The 21,508-nt window shown below is 18.2% G+C and overlaps 3 protein-coding genes across 3 annotated transcripts, besides 1 other annotated feature; all 3 read right to left on the bottom strand.

Annotated features, from left to right (window-relative positions):
- Positions 1–212: 212 nt before the first annotated feature.
- PRELSG_0918600 (petidase, M16 family, putative) lies at positions 213–6,932 on the bottom strand (the record flags this gene model as incomplete). Its single annotated transcript, XM_028676620.1, has 1 exon — positions 213–6,932. The coding sequence occupies one exon, from the start codon at positions 6,930–6,932 to the stop codon at positions 213–215; it is 6,720 nt and encodes a 2,239-aa protein (XP_028533091.1).
- A 5,512-nt stretch (positions 6,933–12,444) lies between these two features.
- Positions 12,445–13,239: a sequence feature.
- A 4,274-nt stretch (positions 13,240–17,513) lies between these two features.
- Positions 17,514–19,112, bottom strand: PRELSG_0918700 (serine/threonine protein kinase, putative; the record flags this gene model as incomplete). The annotated part of the gene is made up of 1 exon (XM_028676621.1): positions 17,514–19,112. The coding sequence occupies one exon, from the start codon at positions 19,110–19,112 to the stop codon at positions 17,514–17,516; it is 1,599 nt and encodes a 532-aa protein (XP_028533092.1).
- A 624-nt stretch (positions 19,113–19,736) lies between these two features.
- Positions 19,737–21,378, bottom strand: PRELSG_0918800 (conserved Plasmodium protein, unknown function; the record flags this gene model as incomplete). Its single annotated transcript, XM_028676622.1, has 3 exons — positions 19,737–20,892; positions 21,014–21,167; positions 21,249–21,378. The coding sequence occupies 3 exons, from the start codon at positions 21,376–21,378 to the stop codon at positions 19,737–19,739; spliced, it is 1,440 nt and encodes a 479-aa protein (XP_028533093.1).
- Between the last annotated feature and the right edge of the window lie 130 nt (positions 21,379–21,508).

A 21,508-nucleotide genomic window follows, 5' to 3' on the forward strand; every position in this document is an offset into this window, starting at 1 on the left:
AAAAAAAGAAAAATTATACATATAAAAAATATAAAAATTAACTGTAAAAAACTGTAAAAATAATAGGTAAGTTCTTTAACAATCAAGGTAATATTATAGGAGAAAAAAAGAAAAGAAAAAATTCCAAATTAAGCTTTTTTATTCTTTATATATTTAGTTTTTTGCTTATTTCCTTGAAATTTTTTTGTATTAAAAATTATATATCATCTTATTTATTTTAAAGCATTCTCCTTATCATTATCATTAGCATTGTGTACATAGCAATATTTCCTAATTTCTTCATAATCTATAGAACATTTTTCTTTAATTTCTTTGTCTGTTGTAAACTTAAGTAGAAAATATTCTCTTATTTTTTTTATATTATCTGTGAAATTTTGAAATACATGAATATTTTCTGAAGACATTTCTTCATCACAACTCTTAAAATCTAAATAATTGCCATCCTTCAAATGACTTTTATCATCACTCCTAAAATAATCAATAAAATATTGAAAAAGTCCCTTTTCTCCTCTCTGAAGGAAATTTGGTAAATTAATAAAATTTTCCTTTTTATGTAATTCACCCATTTTAAATATATCGTAATTTGAAACACTCTTATTCTCATTTAATTTGTATGTTTTAATTAAATGTGAATCATCTATCAGTTGTACATTTGACATTTTTATATCTTTCAAATAGGAATAATTACATCTTTCGTTTATATTATTATTATCATTGATCTCCTTTTTATTATTTGATATATTAAAAGGTTTATATTCCTTAAAAATGGCTTTTTTTGAGTTTTTTAGAATATAATTTATTTTATCTAAAATTATTTGGGGGCAATTAATCAACTCGTCAAATATTTTTATAATTTTATCTTTTTTGTCAAAGCATTCATGCCCAATGGTTAATTGATCCATTATAGATGAATATTCCTGGTTAAATGTGTATATAGTATTATTTATTACATATGATTCTTTCATAATTTCTAGCTTCTTTATCAACTCAGGTATTTCAATATTTAGTAGCTGGAACGTTAAGTATTTAACAAAAGTACATATGTCTGCCTGAAGTTTTTCAACTTCTTTATCGAAACTCTGAATTACAAAAAGTAACCCACCTAAGCCATAAGGTGTGAAAAAAGTTTTTACATTAACAATATAGCCATCATTATATCTTATCTTAATAAATTTAATAAAATCTGACGAAATTAAATCAGCTATAATGTTAATTAAAACATCACTTAATATAGTTTCTGATTCAATCATGTATGATACTATTATTGAGTTACTTATGTTTTGACCAGTATTCTGGACATTTATTTCAATATCCTCATCATTAATTAATTTCCTTGTGTAATATGTAGATTCACTTCTTTTAATAACACTATTTGTTACTTTTCTTATGAATGATTCACATAAATTTACTAAATATTCTATTCCCGATGCATTAAAAGATATTTGAAGTGAGTCTGAATTAAAATTTTCTTCCTCAAAGTCTTCTCTCTTTTCTGAAGCTTCTTGCTTTTTTTTTAAATATGAAGAATTGTTTTCATTATCTATCCTATAATATGCATTATCTTTTATTTTATGTTCATTATTATTATCAATATTTTCATTGTTATTTAAATTGTTATCATCATGATTATTATTATCTTTGTCATTGGTATAATTATTATCAATATTACTATTATCATTATTATTGCTATTAATATTTTCCGTCATATCACTATTAATATTATCACTATCAACATTAATATTATCTTTTATCTCATTATTATTATTATCAGTAATATTATTATTATTATTAGTATTATTATAACTGTTATTATCAACATTATTTTTATTATCATTAAGAGAATTTTCATTATTTTTTGAATTTGATATTATAAGGTTTCCATATATGAAAATGCTGATATAGTTTCTTTGAAAAAAACTATTTATATATTTTACGTATGCATTATATGAAGGATAAAAAAAGAAAGAATTTAAAATATCATAAATTTCTTTATCAGTTGGAATGTATTTGTTAAATAAAGAATGCATAATTTTTAAAGAATTTTCTATTCCAAATTTTGTATTTGTTTGTACTGATAAATTTAATTCATCATAGGCTTCATTGAATTCATCAGTTGAAGGAATTTCATTTGCTGACATCAGCTCTTCTAATTTCTTAAATAATTCTTCGAAAAAATCACTATTGGCTTCTATGTGTATACTATATGAGCCTGCACTATATTTTATATTTATATTTACTGAACAATTGGTATAATCGGAAAGAAATATCTTTATCTTTTTTTTTAAAATTATAATGTGTATGCGAGTGAAAATATCTTCATAAAAAGTAAAGTTTTTAGAAGGAAAGTAAAAAATGATATCAGTCTTTACTCTTGAAACATTTGTTAAACCTTTTTTAAAATAAATATTATATCCATAAGAAGATTTAATTAAGCAAGGTGTGTTATATAAAATGCTTGATCTAAGTGCATTTTTATTTTCCTGTGACATGAACATTTGTTTATTTTCCGAGTATTCAAAATTTTCTCTATTATTATATGGGACACAGAAAAAATTTTGTTCATAAAAAATATTATCACTTCCAAAATTACTAGAAGGACAAACTTTTATTTCTGGAAGTTTAAGATTTATATCATTTATAATTTCCTTTTCATCAATAAGATATGGATTTTCCCCCGTAGCATATGTTATGGTAGTGTAAGGAATTTTACTTTGATTTGTAATGGAAAATTCATCTACAACATTTAATATATTTAAATTTTCATTCTTTATTAGAGAACCAATTAAACTTGTAATTTTAATATGATTTCGGAAATCATTTTTGTCCCTATCTTCAATTAATTTATTAATAGTTGAAAATAAAGATGGATCATCTGAATAAGTTAATAATTTATTAGAGTAATTTATTAAATCATTAAGACCAACGTTTACATCATTGTTGTTAAAATTATGATCAGTGACAAAGGCTTTTTCCCTATAATAGTCAAGTATGTACTTATTTAGACCCTTATCTAAGCTATCATGATCAAATAATTTAGTAATTTCTTTAATAAATATATTGTATATATGTAGTAAATGAACTAAGTTACTTTTTCCTTTCTTTGTTAATTTTATTAGTGTTCCATAGTTCAAATAATATTTGTTATATGTGCTAATAATTTTAAAATCATATGCATATTTATTTTCTACTAATAATTTATATTTTAATCCATTTATTTTAAAGTCGGAAAATATTTCTTGTAAAAAATTTATAGATCCAAATTCTTCAATTTTTTTATACAAATCAATATTAATTTTAGAGCTCCAATATAAGTAAATTTGATCTTCCCATCCTTCTTTCTTTAGAATTTCAACATACTTACTTTTTTGGTTTGAGTCAATTATATAATTAGATTTGTTAATAAACTCAATAAAAGTACCATATTCATTATCATTATATCCAAGGAAATTATAATGTGTATCATTATAAATGAAATTTGTGTTATCATAATGATTTTTTCGTCTATTAAAGTTTCTCTTTCCCAATCCTATATGACTATTTTCTTTTCCTATAATATCATTTTCTTTTGAATAATTATAATTTTTTATTTTTTCAAAAATTTCTACAACTATGTTTTCAATATCACTCATGTTGTAATGATTGTCTGAACCTATTTTTTTTCCTAGTAATATAGATAGTGACATATTTTTAGGCTGATAACATTTTCTATGAAATTCATACAAAATTTTTTTTATATTTAATCCATTTCTTAAAACATTTTGACACAATGTAACGTAATTTCCATAAACAAAAAATTTAGAATATTTAAAATCCGTGATATATTCACTAACAGTTTTTAGGCAATTCTCAGGATTATTCTCCATTGCAACATATTCATTATTGATTTCTCTGACTTCATTTTCTATGTATTCTTCATCAAACACAGGATAAAACAAATTATCTGCAAATAATTTCAATAAATGGTGAACATCTTCAGAATTGGCAGTAGCATAGTAATTAGTAAATGATTCATTAGTATGGCAGTTATGTTCTGATGAATATTTCCCTAATTCACTTAACAATGTTGTACTTCTTTTTTGAGATCTATAGAAAATAGAGTGCTGTAAAAGATGAGAAATTCCTGGAATTCCGTTGAAATCATCATATCCTCCACAATCAACGGATATAGAAAAACCTCCTTTGGGAGAATACTTATTAATTATTCCTAATACTTTAAATTCATTATTTTTCAATTTAAAATATTTATACTCATTTCTATCATATTCACCTTTTTTTAAATTTATTTTTTCAGAAAATAAATTTTCCCAATTTTTTTCTGTTTTATTTAAGATCTTACTTTCTTTTTCTTCAGAAGTATCGTATAATTTATCATTTATGTATTCTTCAAATTTTACAGGATTTATTCTTTTTAGTACTTCTCTTTTAGATTCATCAAGTCCGTCTGTATCTTCCATTGAATTTTTCATATCATTTTTTTCATCATTATCTGATATATTTTTAAGATTTTTCTGTTCCGAAAAATGGGGACTTTTTTTTTGACCCTCCTCATTAAATAATCCCCTTGGTTTTTCATCTGATTCACCTATTTTATAAAAATTTAAACCTTTAGGTAAGGCATTATTTAAATTATCATTTTTTTTTAGATATTCATCCATATTTTTTTGTTTTAACTCATCCTTTTCGTTATTTTTCCAATTTGAAATGTAATTATTATACGATTCTGTTGAATTATTCATTTTTCCATGATACATATCTTCTGGATCATATTTTTTGTCATTTTCCATGGAAAATGTATCATTATTTTTTGGTTTCCTTTTTTTAGGGACTTTAAACACCTTTGATCCTGTAGGTTCATCAATATTTTCGCTTGATGTTTTATGTACTTCATTGTTTGATTTTTCATTTTCTAATTTGTTCACTTCCTGGATTTTTTCATCATTTTTAATATTCATAACATTTCGTGATGATTCCGATTTTTCTGAATTGGTATTGTCTAAGTTTTTTATGTAATTATTTATATTTTTAGGATCATTAAATAATAAATTTCCATTTTTATCACTGACATTATTATCACTTAGATAACTATCATTAGAATTTCCTTTGCTATGATTATTAGAATTATTGTTATTTACATTATAATTATTTAAATTAAATTTATTTAGTCCATTTATGTCATTATCATTAAAACCATTATTTATTTTATTTACGTCATTTATATTATTGCCATGATTTAAATTATTTGCACTCACGTTACTTGCATAATGCGCATTATTATTATTTAAATGAAATATGCTAGAACTATTATGATCATTTATGCTATTATTATTGGAAAAATTGTTATATATGCTATTTATACTATTGTTAATATCATTTAAGTTGTTATTTGTTCCATATGTATCGTTTCTATTGTCACTCAAATTACTGTTATTTGCATTACTTGAATTACTTATATTGTTACTATTATAATTTAAATTTTGATTATTTGTGTTACTATTATCATTTGCGTCATTATCATTATAGTTTACATTATTACTATTTAAATTATTGATATTTTTACTATTTTCATCATTTATATTATTCGAAATTGTTACATCATGTACATCGTTTGCCCTATAAGTACTACTTAAATTGTTATAATTTACATTATTTATATTTTCTTTATTATCATCATAATTTAAATTGTTATTTATACCATTTATATCGTATGCATTAGTATTATTATTATTAAAATTATACTTATTTGTTTGATTTATATTGTTAACATTGTCATCAATGTTCTTTGTAATTTTGTTATTTACTTCGTCTATTTTATCAAAGTTATTAATGTCTTTATCATTATTATTGGAATTGTTTTTATGTGATGCTTTTATATCACTTATATTATTAGCATTATTATTATTTAAAATATTACTATTTATATTACTTGTATCATTAAAAATATGTTCATTTTTTAAATTGTTTATATTATTTTCTCTTCTTAAAATTCTTATATTAGAGTTACTCACACTGTTTAAATTATTTGAGTTTTCATTATTATTATTAGTCAAGTGCTCCAATTTATTTGCTTTATTGTCTTTATCTAAATTATTTATATTTTGTACGCTACTTGCATCATTTGTAATATTTCTTTTATTTAAATTATTTGGAGTATTTATACTGTTTACATTGTTTATTTCTTTTGTAATATTTGTGTCATCTGTATCAATTTCTTTACTTAAATCAGATAAACCACTAACTTCATTTTCTTCATCTAATACGTTAAGCTCATTTGAATTATATACATCTTTTAAATCATTTAACCTTGTACTGTTTGATATATTGGCCTCATTTGACTCATTTATATCATATAAATCATTTTTTTTGTGACTATTTGAATAATTTAATTTACTTGTATCATTTTTATTGATAAAGGCATTTGTATTGTCAAAATCATAGCTATCACTAAAATAATCGGTATCTTGATTTTCGTCATTGTCATATTGATTATCCTCTTTATTTAGCTTGTTACTTTCAATGGTTTTCTGCAAGGATTGATAATTTTTTAATTCAAGACTAGTATTTTTTTTTTCATTTTTAATCAATGAGGTACTTTTGTTGGATATATTTCTGTTAGACGCATCAAAATGCTTTTTTTTACTTTTTTTAATACCTTCAATTTCTTTTTCATTTTTCATATTATCAAATGTATCTTCATTAATAAAATTACGCAATAAAAGAGATTCATTTTCTGTGTTTTCCTTGTCTACTTCATTTTTATTTTTGCTAGATTGGTTATAGTTAAGCCCCAGAATCATTGCTTTGAGTTCTTCATCATTTAATCCATAATTAGTTCTATTATTTAATGAATTTTGACTTGAATGTTTTTGAAAAAATAAAACTAATAATAGCAAGCATTTAACAGTCAAATATGTAGTTATCTTCGAATTTTTCATCATTTTTACATAAAATATTAACAATTTTTTTTTTCAAAGAAAATACCACATATCGCTTTTTATTTCTTAAAATATATACTTTAAATAAAAATCATACATGTATATTTCAGAAAATAATATTAATTGTATAAGAATTTAGCACCTTGTAAATTTTAAATATAACGTGTAAAATGCATACTACACCTTTATTAAAAAATTTTCAAGGATGTTAATACATAAAAAAAAATATAATAAAATAAAAGTAAAATAAAATACAAAGTAAAACAATAAAAGTGACTCTACACCATTTTTTTTTTTAATTTTATACATAGAAAAAAAATTATGAGCGTTAATACATTTTTTTTTTTAATGTATAATTTTATGTTTAATATATAGAATAAAATTTCGTTTGATCATTTAACTAAAATATATAATATAAAATATATTAATATAAAACAATATAATATAAAAAAAATTATAATAATGAGAATATTCACTTTATAAAATAAAAAAAATACATTTTAGCACATTCTTCTTCAGTTTTCCAAATACACACACACATTTAGCTAGCAATATTTGTAATTCTTTTTTGATAAAGAATATATATTTTTTATGAACTATTCATGTATTTTTTATGTAAAAAATAAAGATTTAAAAACGAATTCACTTTTTTGAAATTGTACTGAAAAAATTATGTAATCTATTAATGTTTATCAAAAATATATTTTATATTTTAAAACAAAAAATAACATAAATATCGCAGTACCAATAAAGTATTACTTATATAAATACATTTAAAAATATAAACACTTTCAAATTTTTATGTTTTCAATATTTATATCCTACGTTATTTTTTTTTGCTCTTGCCATATATTTCAGAATAAAAATAAATGCTCTTGATACATCTATTAGCTCATTAATATATAAATATATATATATATATATATCTTTTTAGACAGTTCGTTTCAAAAGTAAAGGCACTATGAAGAGTGTATACATTTTATTTTTAAATATTCTGGATTCCATGAACCAAAAATAATATATTATGTATAAATCGAAGACAGTAATAACTTCTGCAGCAAAATACATCGAACGTTTACCTTACTCAAATTGTGAACTTACAAAAAAATATGAAGTTCATTGTAAGATAATATTTCAAAGACTAAGCATACAAAACGTTTAAATAAAATGAAAGTTTTTCCAAACTTCATATTTTATGAAATTTTTTTTAATATAAATACAATAATTTTTTTTGGTTATAGTAACTTAATTTTTTTTTTCCTATTGTTCATAAAATTTTAACTTAATTATGGGTTGAATAATAAAAAATAATAAAAGAGCATAATTACAAAAAAAAAAAAGTTTTTAATAACTGAATAAATCAAATAATATAAAATATTTTTAGAATAAAAATCTGTAATTCATTTTGTTTCATTTTTTGAATAGAGGAAGAAAAAAATTTTGTATAGACATATTTTCTTCATAATTTTAGTGTTACTAAAAAAAGAAAATAATCATTTTATATTTGTTTTTTTGAAAAATAAATCATGTAAATTTTTAAAATGAATGAAGATTAAGTGTAAAAAACTATGTTTACATATGTTTTTTTATTTTTTCCATTTGAACATATAAGTGTGCTTTACATCATATCTAAATTTTATTATTACAACTTTACATATTTTACTTTTTTTTTTTTATGAACTCAGAGTTTTTATTTTAATGATTAAAAAATTTTATATATTACAAAAAGTTTATTCTATTATTCAAGCATGTATATTTCTGAAAGTTGTTAAATGTTTTATGTAGTAATTTAAAAAATTGTACTTTATGCATAAATATATGATGATTTTATAAGTATTGTCTGAACAAAATTTAATAAATAAAATATAAAGAATATGAATTGCAAGTTTTTATATAAAATCTATAATTAATATTAAATATCCTGTTCTAAATATAGAAACTATCTCTACAAATACTCAACAATAGAATGGAAAGTATTAATTGGGCATTTTAATACTTCTAATTTAGTGAAATGATAATACTCTCAAAAATTTAAATGAAATTTTATCTTTAAATATTTTACTATGTCATAAAATTTTGTTTACATTTTTGCTGTGATTTGTATATACATATGATTATTCTAATAATTAGGAAAATAATGATATTTAAAGAATCATAAATTATTTTTTGGGGTTTTTGTTTAATTTATTTTTCGATTTATTCATTATAAAACAAGTAAACAATAACCCTAAATATAACATCTAGACAAAGTAACAAAAATTAATAATAAAATAAAAAAAGAAAGATTTTAAGTAATATAAAAACATAATTTTAACAATGTTGCATGAAAAAAAAAATATAAAAGACAATTTAATTGTATATGTTATATAAATAAAAATTTTAATACGCTTATTATTTCTTAAAGAATAATTTAAAATATAATATAAACGTAAATAAATTGTTAATAATAAAATAATTATTAATGATTCAATGTAATACATTCGGACTTAGACTATGAAAATTTTTGTGTCTATTATTTAAAGTGAACAATAACAATACAGCAAAAAAAAAAATTTATATTTTATTTTTTTCTATTATTTTTAATTCATCCATTAAATAGTTGAAAGTTTTGTACATTTTTATATAGAAGATTTAAACATTATATATAAATGATACCACTTTTTGTTGTAATAGGATAATATAATTATATATACATCTGTTTAGGTAACTTGCTGGGTGTTCGTATATAAAATTTATTTATTTTAAACTATATTTTGTCGTATTGATGAACTATTAACAATTAGTAAATAGAGCTAATTTATGTTTTATCATAAAATTTATAAAGATAAAAAGGTAAAGTTTTTTAATTTTTATTCTGACATATATCCAAATTTCACAATAATTCGTTTCTGATTAATATATTTAAGAAATTATAATTTTTTTTTATTTTATTGGCAAAACAATGACTATTTAGGAAACATTTATTTTTATTTTTTTAAGTGCTTTCATTGATATAAAAGGAGAGATTTTAATATCAAGAGTAGAAAATAAAACTAAAATATATATGATATAAATTTTTTAATTTGGTAAATCCTATGCAAAATTAAATACATTTTTTTTAAATTGCTTTATTTATGCAATATATTTATATTATTTATGAAAAAAAATTATAATATTTTTAATTTTCGAAAAACAAAATCATTTCATGATTTGATAGGAGTATCTTCAATTAATTTATAGAAATTATTAGGCTAATAAATATTTTTTTAAGTTAAAATTGTTAAGGCTTAAAAGTACATTGTATGTAAAATAATATAATTTTCTTCAGGCTTTAGAAAACACATGTTATATAAATGCTAGAATAAGGTCTTACAAAGTAAGAGTATTCCTATTCTTATATATATCTATCTTTTTATTGTGAATTCAATATTTTGAAAATATATTTTTATACATCTAGTAAAAAAAAAATTATATATTTTTGAAGTTCCTTATTTGATACCAATATTTTTTATAAAAAAAAAAGGTTAGCTTTTAAAAAGGATATATTAAATAAAATTTATAAAAAGTTTTATGTTTCGTAATTTTTCAAATCATTGCATTTAAAAGGAAGGACATAAATTTCGAGATGAATTATTTAACCCTTAGGGAATAATTATTTTATTATAATTTATTATATACTAATTTTTTTTAAAGAGTATATCTGGAATATTGATAAAGAAAGAAGTATATACCAAAAATTTAAATATACAATATTCATTGTAAAGTTTTTGTTTAATATTATGAAAAAAATTCTATAATAGAAATATTAGCTAAGCATTATTTACGTTAGTCTAATGTGTATATTAAAAGTACAATACCAAAAAGATATACTCCAATTTTTTGTTCTCACGATAATATTAAAACAAAAAAAACTTTTTAGAAGTGTTAAAGATTTTGTTCATGTTTATTTTATTTTGTCAAATAATTTTTTTTAATAAAATTAAAATTTATTAGAATATATATATATAACTTATTTCTATATTTTATGGTTCAGAAAGTAAAAAATATGATTATAACTTCAAAGATATATTATTTTTATCATATTCTTCTATTTATTATAATATTTTATAAAAATGATTTTGACTAATAATTAATTTAATAAATTATAAATATTTATATAAAAGTTTAATATTCATAAAGAAAGAAAAAATATTAATATGCAATATGTTATTTTATAATATAAAGATATATGATCAAAAAAAAGAGAATATTTTAAAAGTACATATAAAGTGTAGAAATTTTTTCTAAAATTTTAGATTAAACATTAAATTATTATGGAGTAGGGAGTTATTATAAAGCTAATCATATGAACTATATGATATATAAAGAAAAAACTCTAAATTGGATATGAAGTAACAATCATTATCAAAACGTAAATTAAAAGTTTAGATGGAAAAAAGGAAATTAATACAAAAACCATAAATTGTATGAATTATATTAAAAGTATCTATGTAAAAAAATAAAATTTAGAGGGATTAATTTAAAAAAAATGTAATTTATTATTAATATATAAAGATCATGCTAAAAAAAGTATTAATTAAAAGAAGAAAAGGGCATTTTAAATTACAAACAAAAGTATATTCAACTAAAAATTCAATATATAATGCTATATTAATGTCATATTTATAAGATAAAATTATCCTTTTATTTTGCAAAAATTGGACAAAAAAAAAAAAAAATATATATTTATTAAAAATAAATAATTAAATAAATTACGCATGTAAATATTTATCAATGTAATGAAATGGAGATTTTGTAACATTTATTAATTCATGTAAGAAAAAAAAAAAATAATTACGTTTTAATATACATTAAAAATATAGTACATAATATATTAATATACATAGAATAAATATTCTTCTAAACATTTAATTGTTTTAATAATTAATGCATTATATTATTATTTAAAATTATTATTTTTATATAAAATTAAAATTATATTTAATTCTACTAATATCCTTATATATAATAATAGGTTTATTCCAAATAAATAAAATAACGTAATTATTTTAAACGAAACTTAAATATTAATTTAAAATTAATATTTTATTATTTCCATTTTACTTAATTAAAATAAATTAATTTAATTTATTAATTCACATTTCAATTAATTATATAATGTTTAATTTAATATTAATATTTAATTTATTTCCATTAATTATTTTTAATTTATTAATATATTTTACATATTATACTGTTAAATAATTTTATACTTCCTTAAAATAAAATTGTTTTATTTTATTATTTATTTAACTACTATTTTATTACTAATATTTAACTTAATTGTTTTTTATTTTATTATTCCATTAATTAGTTTATTATTTTTATTTATTTATTTATATTAACTATTTAATCGATTTATTATTTTTTCTATTAATTTAAACTCGAAATCAATTTAATTTAATTTAATTCGTTTATTTAATTAATTATTTCATCATTTAATTAATTAATATTTATTTAATTAAATTGATTTATTATATTATTTATTATTTTTTTTATTATTTAATTATTAATTATTTTATTTAATATTTATTCAATTAAATTGAATTATTATATTATTAATTTTTTTATTTAATTTATTACTCAATATTTATTTAATTAAATTGAATTATTATATTGTTTATTTTTTTAATTTAATTATTAATAATTTTATTTAATTAAATTGATTTATTATATTATTTATTATTTTTTTATTATTTAATTATTAATTATTTTATTTAATATTTATTCAATTAAATTGAATTATTATATTATTAATTTTTTTATTTAATTTATTACTCAATATTTATTTAATTAAATTGAATTATTATATTGTTTATTTTTTTAATTTAATTATTAATAATTTTATTTAATTAAATTGATTTATTATATTATTTATTATATTTTTATTATTTAATTATTAATTATTTTATTTAACATTTATTCAATTAAATTGAATTATTATATTATTAATTTTTTTTATTTAATTTATTACTCAATATTTATTTAATTAAATTGAATTATTATATTGTTTATTTTTTAAATTTAATTATTAATAATTTTATTTAATTAAATTGATTTATTATATTATTTATATATTTTTTTATTTAATTATTAATTATTTAATTTAATTAAATTAATTTGTTATTTATTTAAAATTAAATTAACTTATAATTTTATTTTTTTAATTTATTTAATTATTTATTTATTTAGTTATTAATTATTTAATTTATTTATAATTTAATTATATTTATATTTTTAAAGTATTAATACTTTGATTATTTTATTATTTATTTAGTTTAATTTATAATTTAAATATTTATTATTATTTATATAATTATTAATTATTTAATATATTATTTTTACTTATTTATTAATTTAATTTAATTAATTAATTATTATACTGTTAATAAAGAGATATAATATTATTTATTTATTCATTAATTTAAGTACTTATTTAAATAATTTAATATGTGTTCTTTTTTTTTTTTTAATTATTAATTTTATTTTATTACTAAATTGTTTAGTCTAATTAAATTTAGTATAACACTATTTATTTTATTTTACATTAATAATTTAATTTATTTTTTTAGTTTATTATTTTTGGTTATTAAATTAATTTTATTTACTTGTTTGCATTTAGTTTATATATAATATCATTAAATTGTTTATTTCATTCAATATATTTATTTTATTTCTCAAATTATTATATTTATTTAATATATGTATATTTATTGAATTATTTTAAAAAAATTATTGTAAAATTAAGTTATTTTTTTGTTTAATTCATCTTATTTATTAACATATTAAATATATATTTTTACAATTTATAATTTATTTGAATGTAATTTTTCCATATCTATATATTGGTTTTTTAAGAATTTAGAATACATATTTTACTTAATTTGTTTTTAAGTATTAAAAATATTTAATTATATATTTTACAAACTATTTCATTTGGGAATTTTTAAAATTACTATATAAAGTTTTACTTATTTTTTTGTGAAAATTTTTTAGATAACTATAAATATAGTGTATATTTAATTTAATTATTTTTTAAAATTTTATTTTATTATATTATCATTTAAATTATGAATAAATGAATTGTTTTATTTTAATTTTTTATTTTTTTATAATAAATATATTTATTATTTTAATTATATAAATATATATTCGTTTGAAATTTATCTCAAAAATAATAAATATAATTTTGTTTTTTTATTTTAATAAATATATTTATATTTAATAAAATTATAAATATATTATTTATTTTATTATTATTTTAAATATTAAATATATATATAATGGTAATATTAATTTAATGATTATATTTAATTACATGTTTTTTTTTTAATTTTTATTGTGTATAATTATATTATTATTGCTGTTTATTTACTATAAAATATCAACTATATTTAATGATTTTATTATTTTTTTTTTTTATTAACTTTTTATTAATAATGGCTTATATATTCTGCGATTAAATTAATTAAAAGTAATTTTTTATTTTTTAAATATCATGTATATTTCAATTATATGTATTTAATTAATTTATGATAAATTTGTTAAATTTTATTATTTAATTATTAAGTCGTATTTTCTCTTTATTTTAGGGTATTTAATTTTTAATTATAAGTTAGGGTTTTTCATTTCAAAGATTAATTTATTTTAGAGTCATAACATATTTTAATTTTTAGTATTCCTTTTTATGTTTCACTTTACAAATTAACAGGGAAATCTATGATTTATTTTTTTTTTTTTATATTTTTGTGCCTTATCTGTAAATGTAATGATAAAATGATTAATTCACTACATCATTTCATTAATAAAATTTGAAATTGTATTTGTTATAATTATATATATATATATGTATTTTTTAATTGTTCAAAAATGTCACAAATTAAATGGGGTTTTTTTATAGTCAAAAATAAATTAAAAATATAATTCATTTTAACTTGTATATATAATGAATTTTTAATATTAAAAATATTCTAATTAAAGAAAAAATTTAATTTTTTAATATACATTAAAATAAATATATGTAAAAGTATATAATTTATAATTCTTTGGATAATATAAAGTAATATAAATATTTACTAAGCATATATATTAAAATTATAATGATAAAATTCCTTATTATGATAACAGATAGTTTCCTTATTTATAATTTATCACTTTTATATTAGTTAAAATTATAAGAATTTATAAAAATATTTTACTTGAAACATAAGTCAAGGAATAATTTTTTCCAGGAAATGAACAAAGAATTTTGCATATCAATTCCTAATGAAATGTTTTGTTGCTTAATAATTGTTAAAGAATTCTTTTTTTTTTGGATAATGTAAGATATATTTATAATTATAACAATCTATTTTTATTAGTAATTTACCAAAAATAAACGAGAATATGTATTTGATAGTTATAATTTTGTTTACAAAATAAGTCACTTAAACTTATTGAAGGATAATATTATAAGAAACAGTAAATGTACTGTTACTAATTAAAATCTTTATAACTATTCTTATGTCTTTTTTTTTTTTTAATATATACACATAGTTTTATCTTTTTATTGATTTGATCATTTATAAGTTACGTAAATTAAGGTCTCATATATATATAATTATAAATTTATGCATATGGTAAATGCTCATTCATCTTCTACTATGAATTACATCTATAATTGTAGAAGATGATGAATATTTTATACTTAAAGTCATAAAAAATTGTCATAAAGAACATGTATCTTTTAAAAGTTTAGTGTATTTTGAATAAAAAATGTTTCATTTTTACACCTTAGAAGAATAAAAGAAGGTAAATTTAATTATATAAAAATACGCAAGATGAGAAATGATTGAAACAAGATAAATTGTGTTTTTTTTGAGAATTGATGTTTATTTTTTAACATCATTGAATGTCTCAAAATAATGATAATGTTTATACTGATATGTTTTTTATATATTCACATTATCAATTTTATATAGTTTATTATTAGAACTTTTACGCTAGATAATCAAAACATAGATAACTTATGTAGTTCTTTTTTTTTTGAAATATAGGTTTTATTTAAAAAAATTGTTATGTGCATACATAATTATGGATTCATTTTAAGTATACAAATTTCATATGTTGCTATATATATTAATTTTTAAACAATTTAAGTGTTTTATAATTACTGAATATTTAACTAAAGTTTTAAATTTTAATTTATATACAAGGGAGTTACATAAAAACGAAAATATAATTTCTATGCCCTCCCGAATGAATAGATTAGATAGATCTTTATTTTATTAATTAAAATAATTTAAGGAAAAATATAATATATAAATGATCATATATATATATATTGAGAACTTTCTAAATAGGACATTCATCAAATGACTTTTAATAATATTATATATGATAATCAAATTTCATGAAATTGAGCTTATGAATTTCTCCATTTGAAAATTTTTAAATTAAAAAAATTTATCATAATTAAAATATAATATAGAATATTTCTTGTGAACTTAATTATACCTTTCTCAAGTGAAAAGTAATTGATGTTCTTTGTCTACATTAATAATTATTTTTAGTAAGTTTTTGAAAAATTCAAAAAGAACGTCAAAATTTTTGCTTTAATATGCTATTTTTACACTATGTTCGTAGTAGATAAATTAAGAGAATTTCATTAGAAGATGAATGAAAAACTCCTAAATAATAAAAAATTAATTTTTTTACAGAACACGAAATTACAAGTTAATGAGATTATTTGAATAAAATATATGTTTAATTTTTCACAATTTTACTTTTTTCTACAAAAATGAAATATATTTTCTTTTTTTTTATGAAAGAACATATATCAAGGATTTAATATTCTTAGAAATATTAACATTTTTTTATTACCATCTAATTTTATAACTTTTTACAAATTTTATTTATCGTTATAAAAGTTATTTTATTCAAAAACTTACTTTATCAAATATCTTTGTATTTTTCATTAACTCTGAATAATATGCATTTTTATATAGTTTAATCTACCAAATTTTTTTTTTAGATATACACTTAAAAGTTGATAAAATAATTTTTTTCTACATACTATACTAAAATTTTTGTTACCTTTTTTTTTAAGAAGATTGTGTTTCATTGGTTTTTTATATTAAAATATGAAAATAATACTATGGTAAAATAATGGATTCTTATTGCAAAAAAGAAGAATTTATAAAACATTAAAGTTCATTGGAATAATTATATTATACATTTACCTTTTATATCTTAAAAACTTTTACATATACTAAAAACTTCAAAATTTTATCCCATTTTTTTTCTAATTTCTATTGATATATATTGTGGAAATGAACATAACATTTTTTACTTAATTTTATTTGTCTAATGAGTTGAGAAAAAATAAAAAACTTTATAAAAATAAAATTTAATTTTTAAATAAATTTTTGTAAAAAGTACTCTCATAATATTTTGAAATAATATTATTTGTAAATAAAATTTAGAAATAAAGCCAATAAAATATTGATATTGAAGATAAATTCTTATATAATGTAAGTGAATTAAAATATAATAAATAAAAAAAAAATTAAATTTCATCTTATGTTATTTATTATTAAATCGTTCTAACCATTTATCTGCTTCTTTTATTTCCTTTTTTTCCTGTTCATCGAACTCATATATCAAGAAATTAACCGTTTCAACAATTCTCATCTTTAATGCTATAGATTCATCTTTTTTATCATAAATCAATATGTCACTTTTAATTATATTTAACAAATCACTTTTTAGTCTCTCTATATTTTTGTTATTTTCCCCGTAAGAATTATTTTTCATATTTTGTCTTAATTTCCTCCTTTCGTTTGCATATTCATGATATTTATTCATCACATTTGTATACATTTTTTCTAATTCGGAAATTTCTTGGAACTTATAATTAAGAAGTCTGTAATTATACTTTTGAAAATAAGGGTGCTCTAAAATCTCTTTACATCCTCCTTTATATCCCAATCTTTCTTCTGGGTTGATATTAGTTAACTTTTCAATTAAATCAATTAATTCAGATGATATTATAGGTGGGTATTTTATTTCTTTTTTTTTTATTTTATTATAAATGAACCATTCCGTTGAACCATTAAACGGAACTGTACATGTTACCAGCTGATAAATAGTACATCCAAGACTCCATAAATCCCGTGCCTTACCACTACATTTGTTTATTAACGCTTCTGGAGGCATAAAGTTAGGAGTTCCAACATAATTTTCAAGTTTTTTTTTCTTCTTGTAGTTGTTATTACATTTATCTATATTTAAAGGATATTTACTAATTCTTAAAATATTTGAATGGTAAACATTCTCTTTCGAAATAAAATTGTTAAATTCACTATTTTCAATGTTTTTAGGTTCTTTAATAACGCAGTTCTTTTTAATTCGATCCTTTAATTTTTTATCATTTTCTTCATTATTAAAATCTAAAACATTTTCATTCAATTCTTCAATGTCTAAATTATTATTATTTGTAGTTCCAGATTCGTTTCCTGAGCTTTCTTTTATGTTCTTGTTATTTTTCTTTTTTAATCTGAATTTACTCAACTCTGGATCTTTTATTGTGGGTTCATTGAATGTTTCCACAGATATAATGTCTAAATCTTTAGAAGTACCAAAATCAATCAATTTTATTATTCCATCCTTATTTATAACAAAGTTTTCGCATTTCAAGTCTCTATGAATTATATTTTTGCTATGTATGTAATCTAATGCATGGATCATTTGGAATATTAAGTTAAATGTTATATTTTCATTAACTCCAATACTACGATTTTTTAAAAATTCCCATAATTCATAATCAACATATTCATATAATAAATAAACATGTTGTCTATCTTTAAATGTATCAATTAATTTAATAATATTCACATGACCAGGAATATTTAATTTTGTCATAGCATGTTTTTCTATTAAAACATCATTAATTTTATTCATTCTTTTTACTTTTTCTTTTTCAAATATTTTTAGGGAGTATATTTTTGAAGGATTATTCTTCAATTTTACCATGAAGACTTCGCTGAAGTTACCACTTCCTATGTGCATATATACTTCAAAATCATCTTTACAGTATTTTGTAGGTATTTTATCTTTTTCACTTTTCATTATCTTTCCCTCAATGTCATAGAAATTTTTATTCAATAAAAATCCTTTCTTCATTTTTTCACTTTTTTTTTATTTTACATAATTTTAATAATTTCATTTTTGTATATATTTAATAATTGGAGTAAAAAAAATGTATATTATTTAATTTTGTCTTATTTTTATAAAATCTTATTAAGTATATTGAAGTTCCAGCAAAAAATTCGCAATAAATGAATGTTTAATACTTAAAATGTTTACTTAAATTTATTAACTTAATAATCACAACTAAAAAATTTTCATTACACTTTTAACAATTTTTAATTTTAATTAGAAATAATTTTGTAACTTTAATTTTATTAATTGAAATTTCTAAAAAGAAAAAAATTAAAATATTTATATATTCTTTTTTTTAGTTCATATAATAAAAATCTATTTTTTGAAATTATTTTAAACAAATTAAAAAAATAAAGTAAAAAGAAGTTATGCATTAATAAAAATAATAATTTAAAAAATAATAAAAACAATAATAATTATAAAAATAAGTGTAACATAATACTTAAAAAAACAAAAATTAAATATATTTAAACTTTTTTAAGCACGCTTTAATGGATTATGAAAAATGTAAAAACTTTAAACTAAAATCTAAGTGTTTAGCACATTCAAAAAATATATATATAAATATTTCAATTATGTTAATTTTCAAATTGGACCATAAGAATTAACATCTTCTTTTATTTGTATAAAAGTGTCAAGAACTCCTAAAATTCTATCATTTCCTTTCCCATTTATTGTAAATATATTATGTAAATTTTTTATTTGTGATAACTCCAAGTCAATAGCCTTTTTTTGTATAGCTACTCCAAATTGCTTCCATAAATCATCGTCATGAATTTTCATTTCTTGCAAATATATTATAATATCATATAAATGCTGCATATGCATATTAACACACTTTCTTTTTAAGTGATAAAATAAATGATATAAAATTCTTCTATCTTTTATTTTTAACTTATATATACTAGTAGTAATTTCATGCATCATTGAACTATTTACGGTATGATCAAGCCTTAAAAATCTTGATAATTCTAATGTATATTCAATTATTTTTTTATTTTTTATTTCATATTCTCTTAGACATACCCATATACTAGTTATTCCTTGAGCAGTTATCATAATTTTATTATTTCTTATATTTTTTATCATAAAATTAAATAAAAATAAAAAAAAAAAAGGGTCTGTTTTGTTCATAATAGCGTATGATTTCATAATCATACATATATCTTGACTTAAGTTCTTTTTGCATCCATATAAATCTATTTTATTCTCATAATTTTCTTCACAAATATTTTCTAGTCTTTGCTTTTGCGATTGCAATTCTTTACTTTCGTTAAATTTTTTATAGGCATTGTAATATGAGCTCGTATTTTTAATTTGAAAATTATTTTCATTATTTTTTTGCTTTTCATATTGAGTACTATTTTCGTTTAAGTCCATTTTTATTTGATCCTTATGCTCTTTTATTATGCCATTTTTTATTACATTATTTGATTCTTCGTCTAATGAATTTAATAAATGATATACTCTATTTTTCACGCATACTAATTCTAAAGGAGGCAACCTGTTTATCTTAGAATAAGCCCATGATATTAATGATAATTCATGAAGAGTCATTGTTCTAATACAATCACGTAATATCTTATTTATTTCCATAAAAAGATCTGATAAATAAAAATTGTTTTTCGCATAACTCCAAGCTATTAAACTAATTGTCTTATTATCATAATTTAAAATGTTGTTTTTTAAGACATTTTCGTAAATAAATAATAGAGATTTAGTGTGCCCCAAAATTGCATATCTATGTAAAATGAAAAAAAAAAAAGGTATTTATGAAATATAAAACAATACTATTAACATAAAAGCTTTTTATATATATTTTTTTTTTTTAAGTATAAATAATATTACGTTTAAAGTTTTACCTGTGTACAAGTGTGCTTATATTTGATCTAAAAATGTTTATATTGTTGAATATGAAATCATTATAACTATTAAACGTTGGAGACAATAAGTCAACTTTTTTCATATGATTAATATATGTTAATGAAGCTATAATATCTCTTTTACTGAATCTTTCTGAATGTTTATAAATTAAATTAGTAAATATATTATAAAATAAAGTTACTTAATGAAATATTGTTTTTTTTTCTTTTTTACCTTTGTTGTCATTACAAAATCTCATAAATTCTTCAAAATATACATATTTGTTCATCAAACTTGCATAATAGGTATCATGTTTCCAATTTAAAATTTTAGAATATCTTTTGATAAGGAATGGAAAACTCATAATTATAATTGTGGATTAAATTATTTTTTCGTGTTAAAAAAAAAACAAAAAGAAATTTTCTCTTTTGAATACAAAAATTCCATTGTGATAAATTACAATTTTAATTATTAATTACTTTATTAGTTTTTTC

Source organism: Plasmodium relictum (assembly GCF_900005765.1).
Source record: "Plasmodium relictum strain SGS1 genome assembly, chromosome: 9".
NCBI classification, from domain to species: Eukaryota; Apicomplexa; class Aconoidasida; order Haemosporida; family Plasmodiidae; genus Plasmodium; species Plasmodium relictum.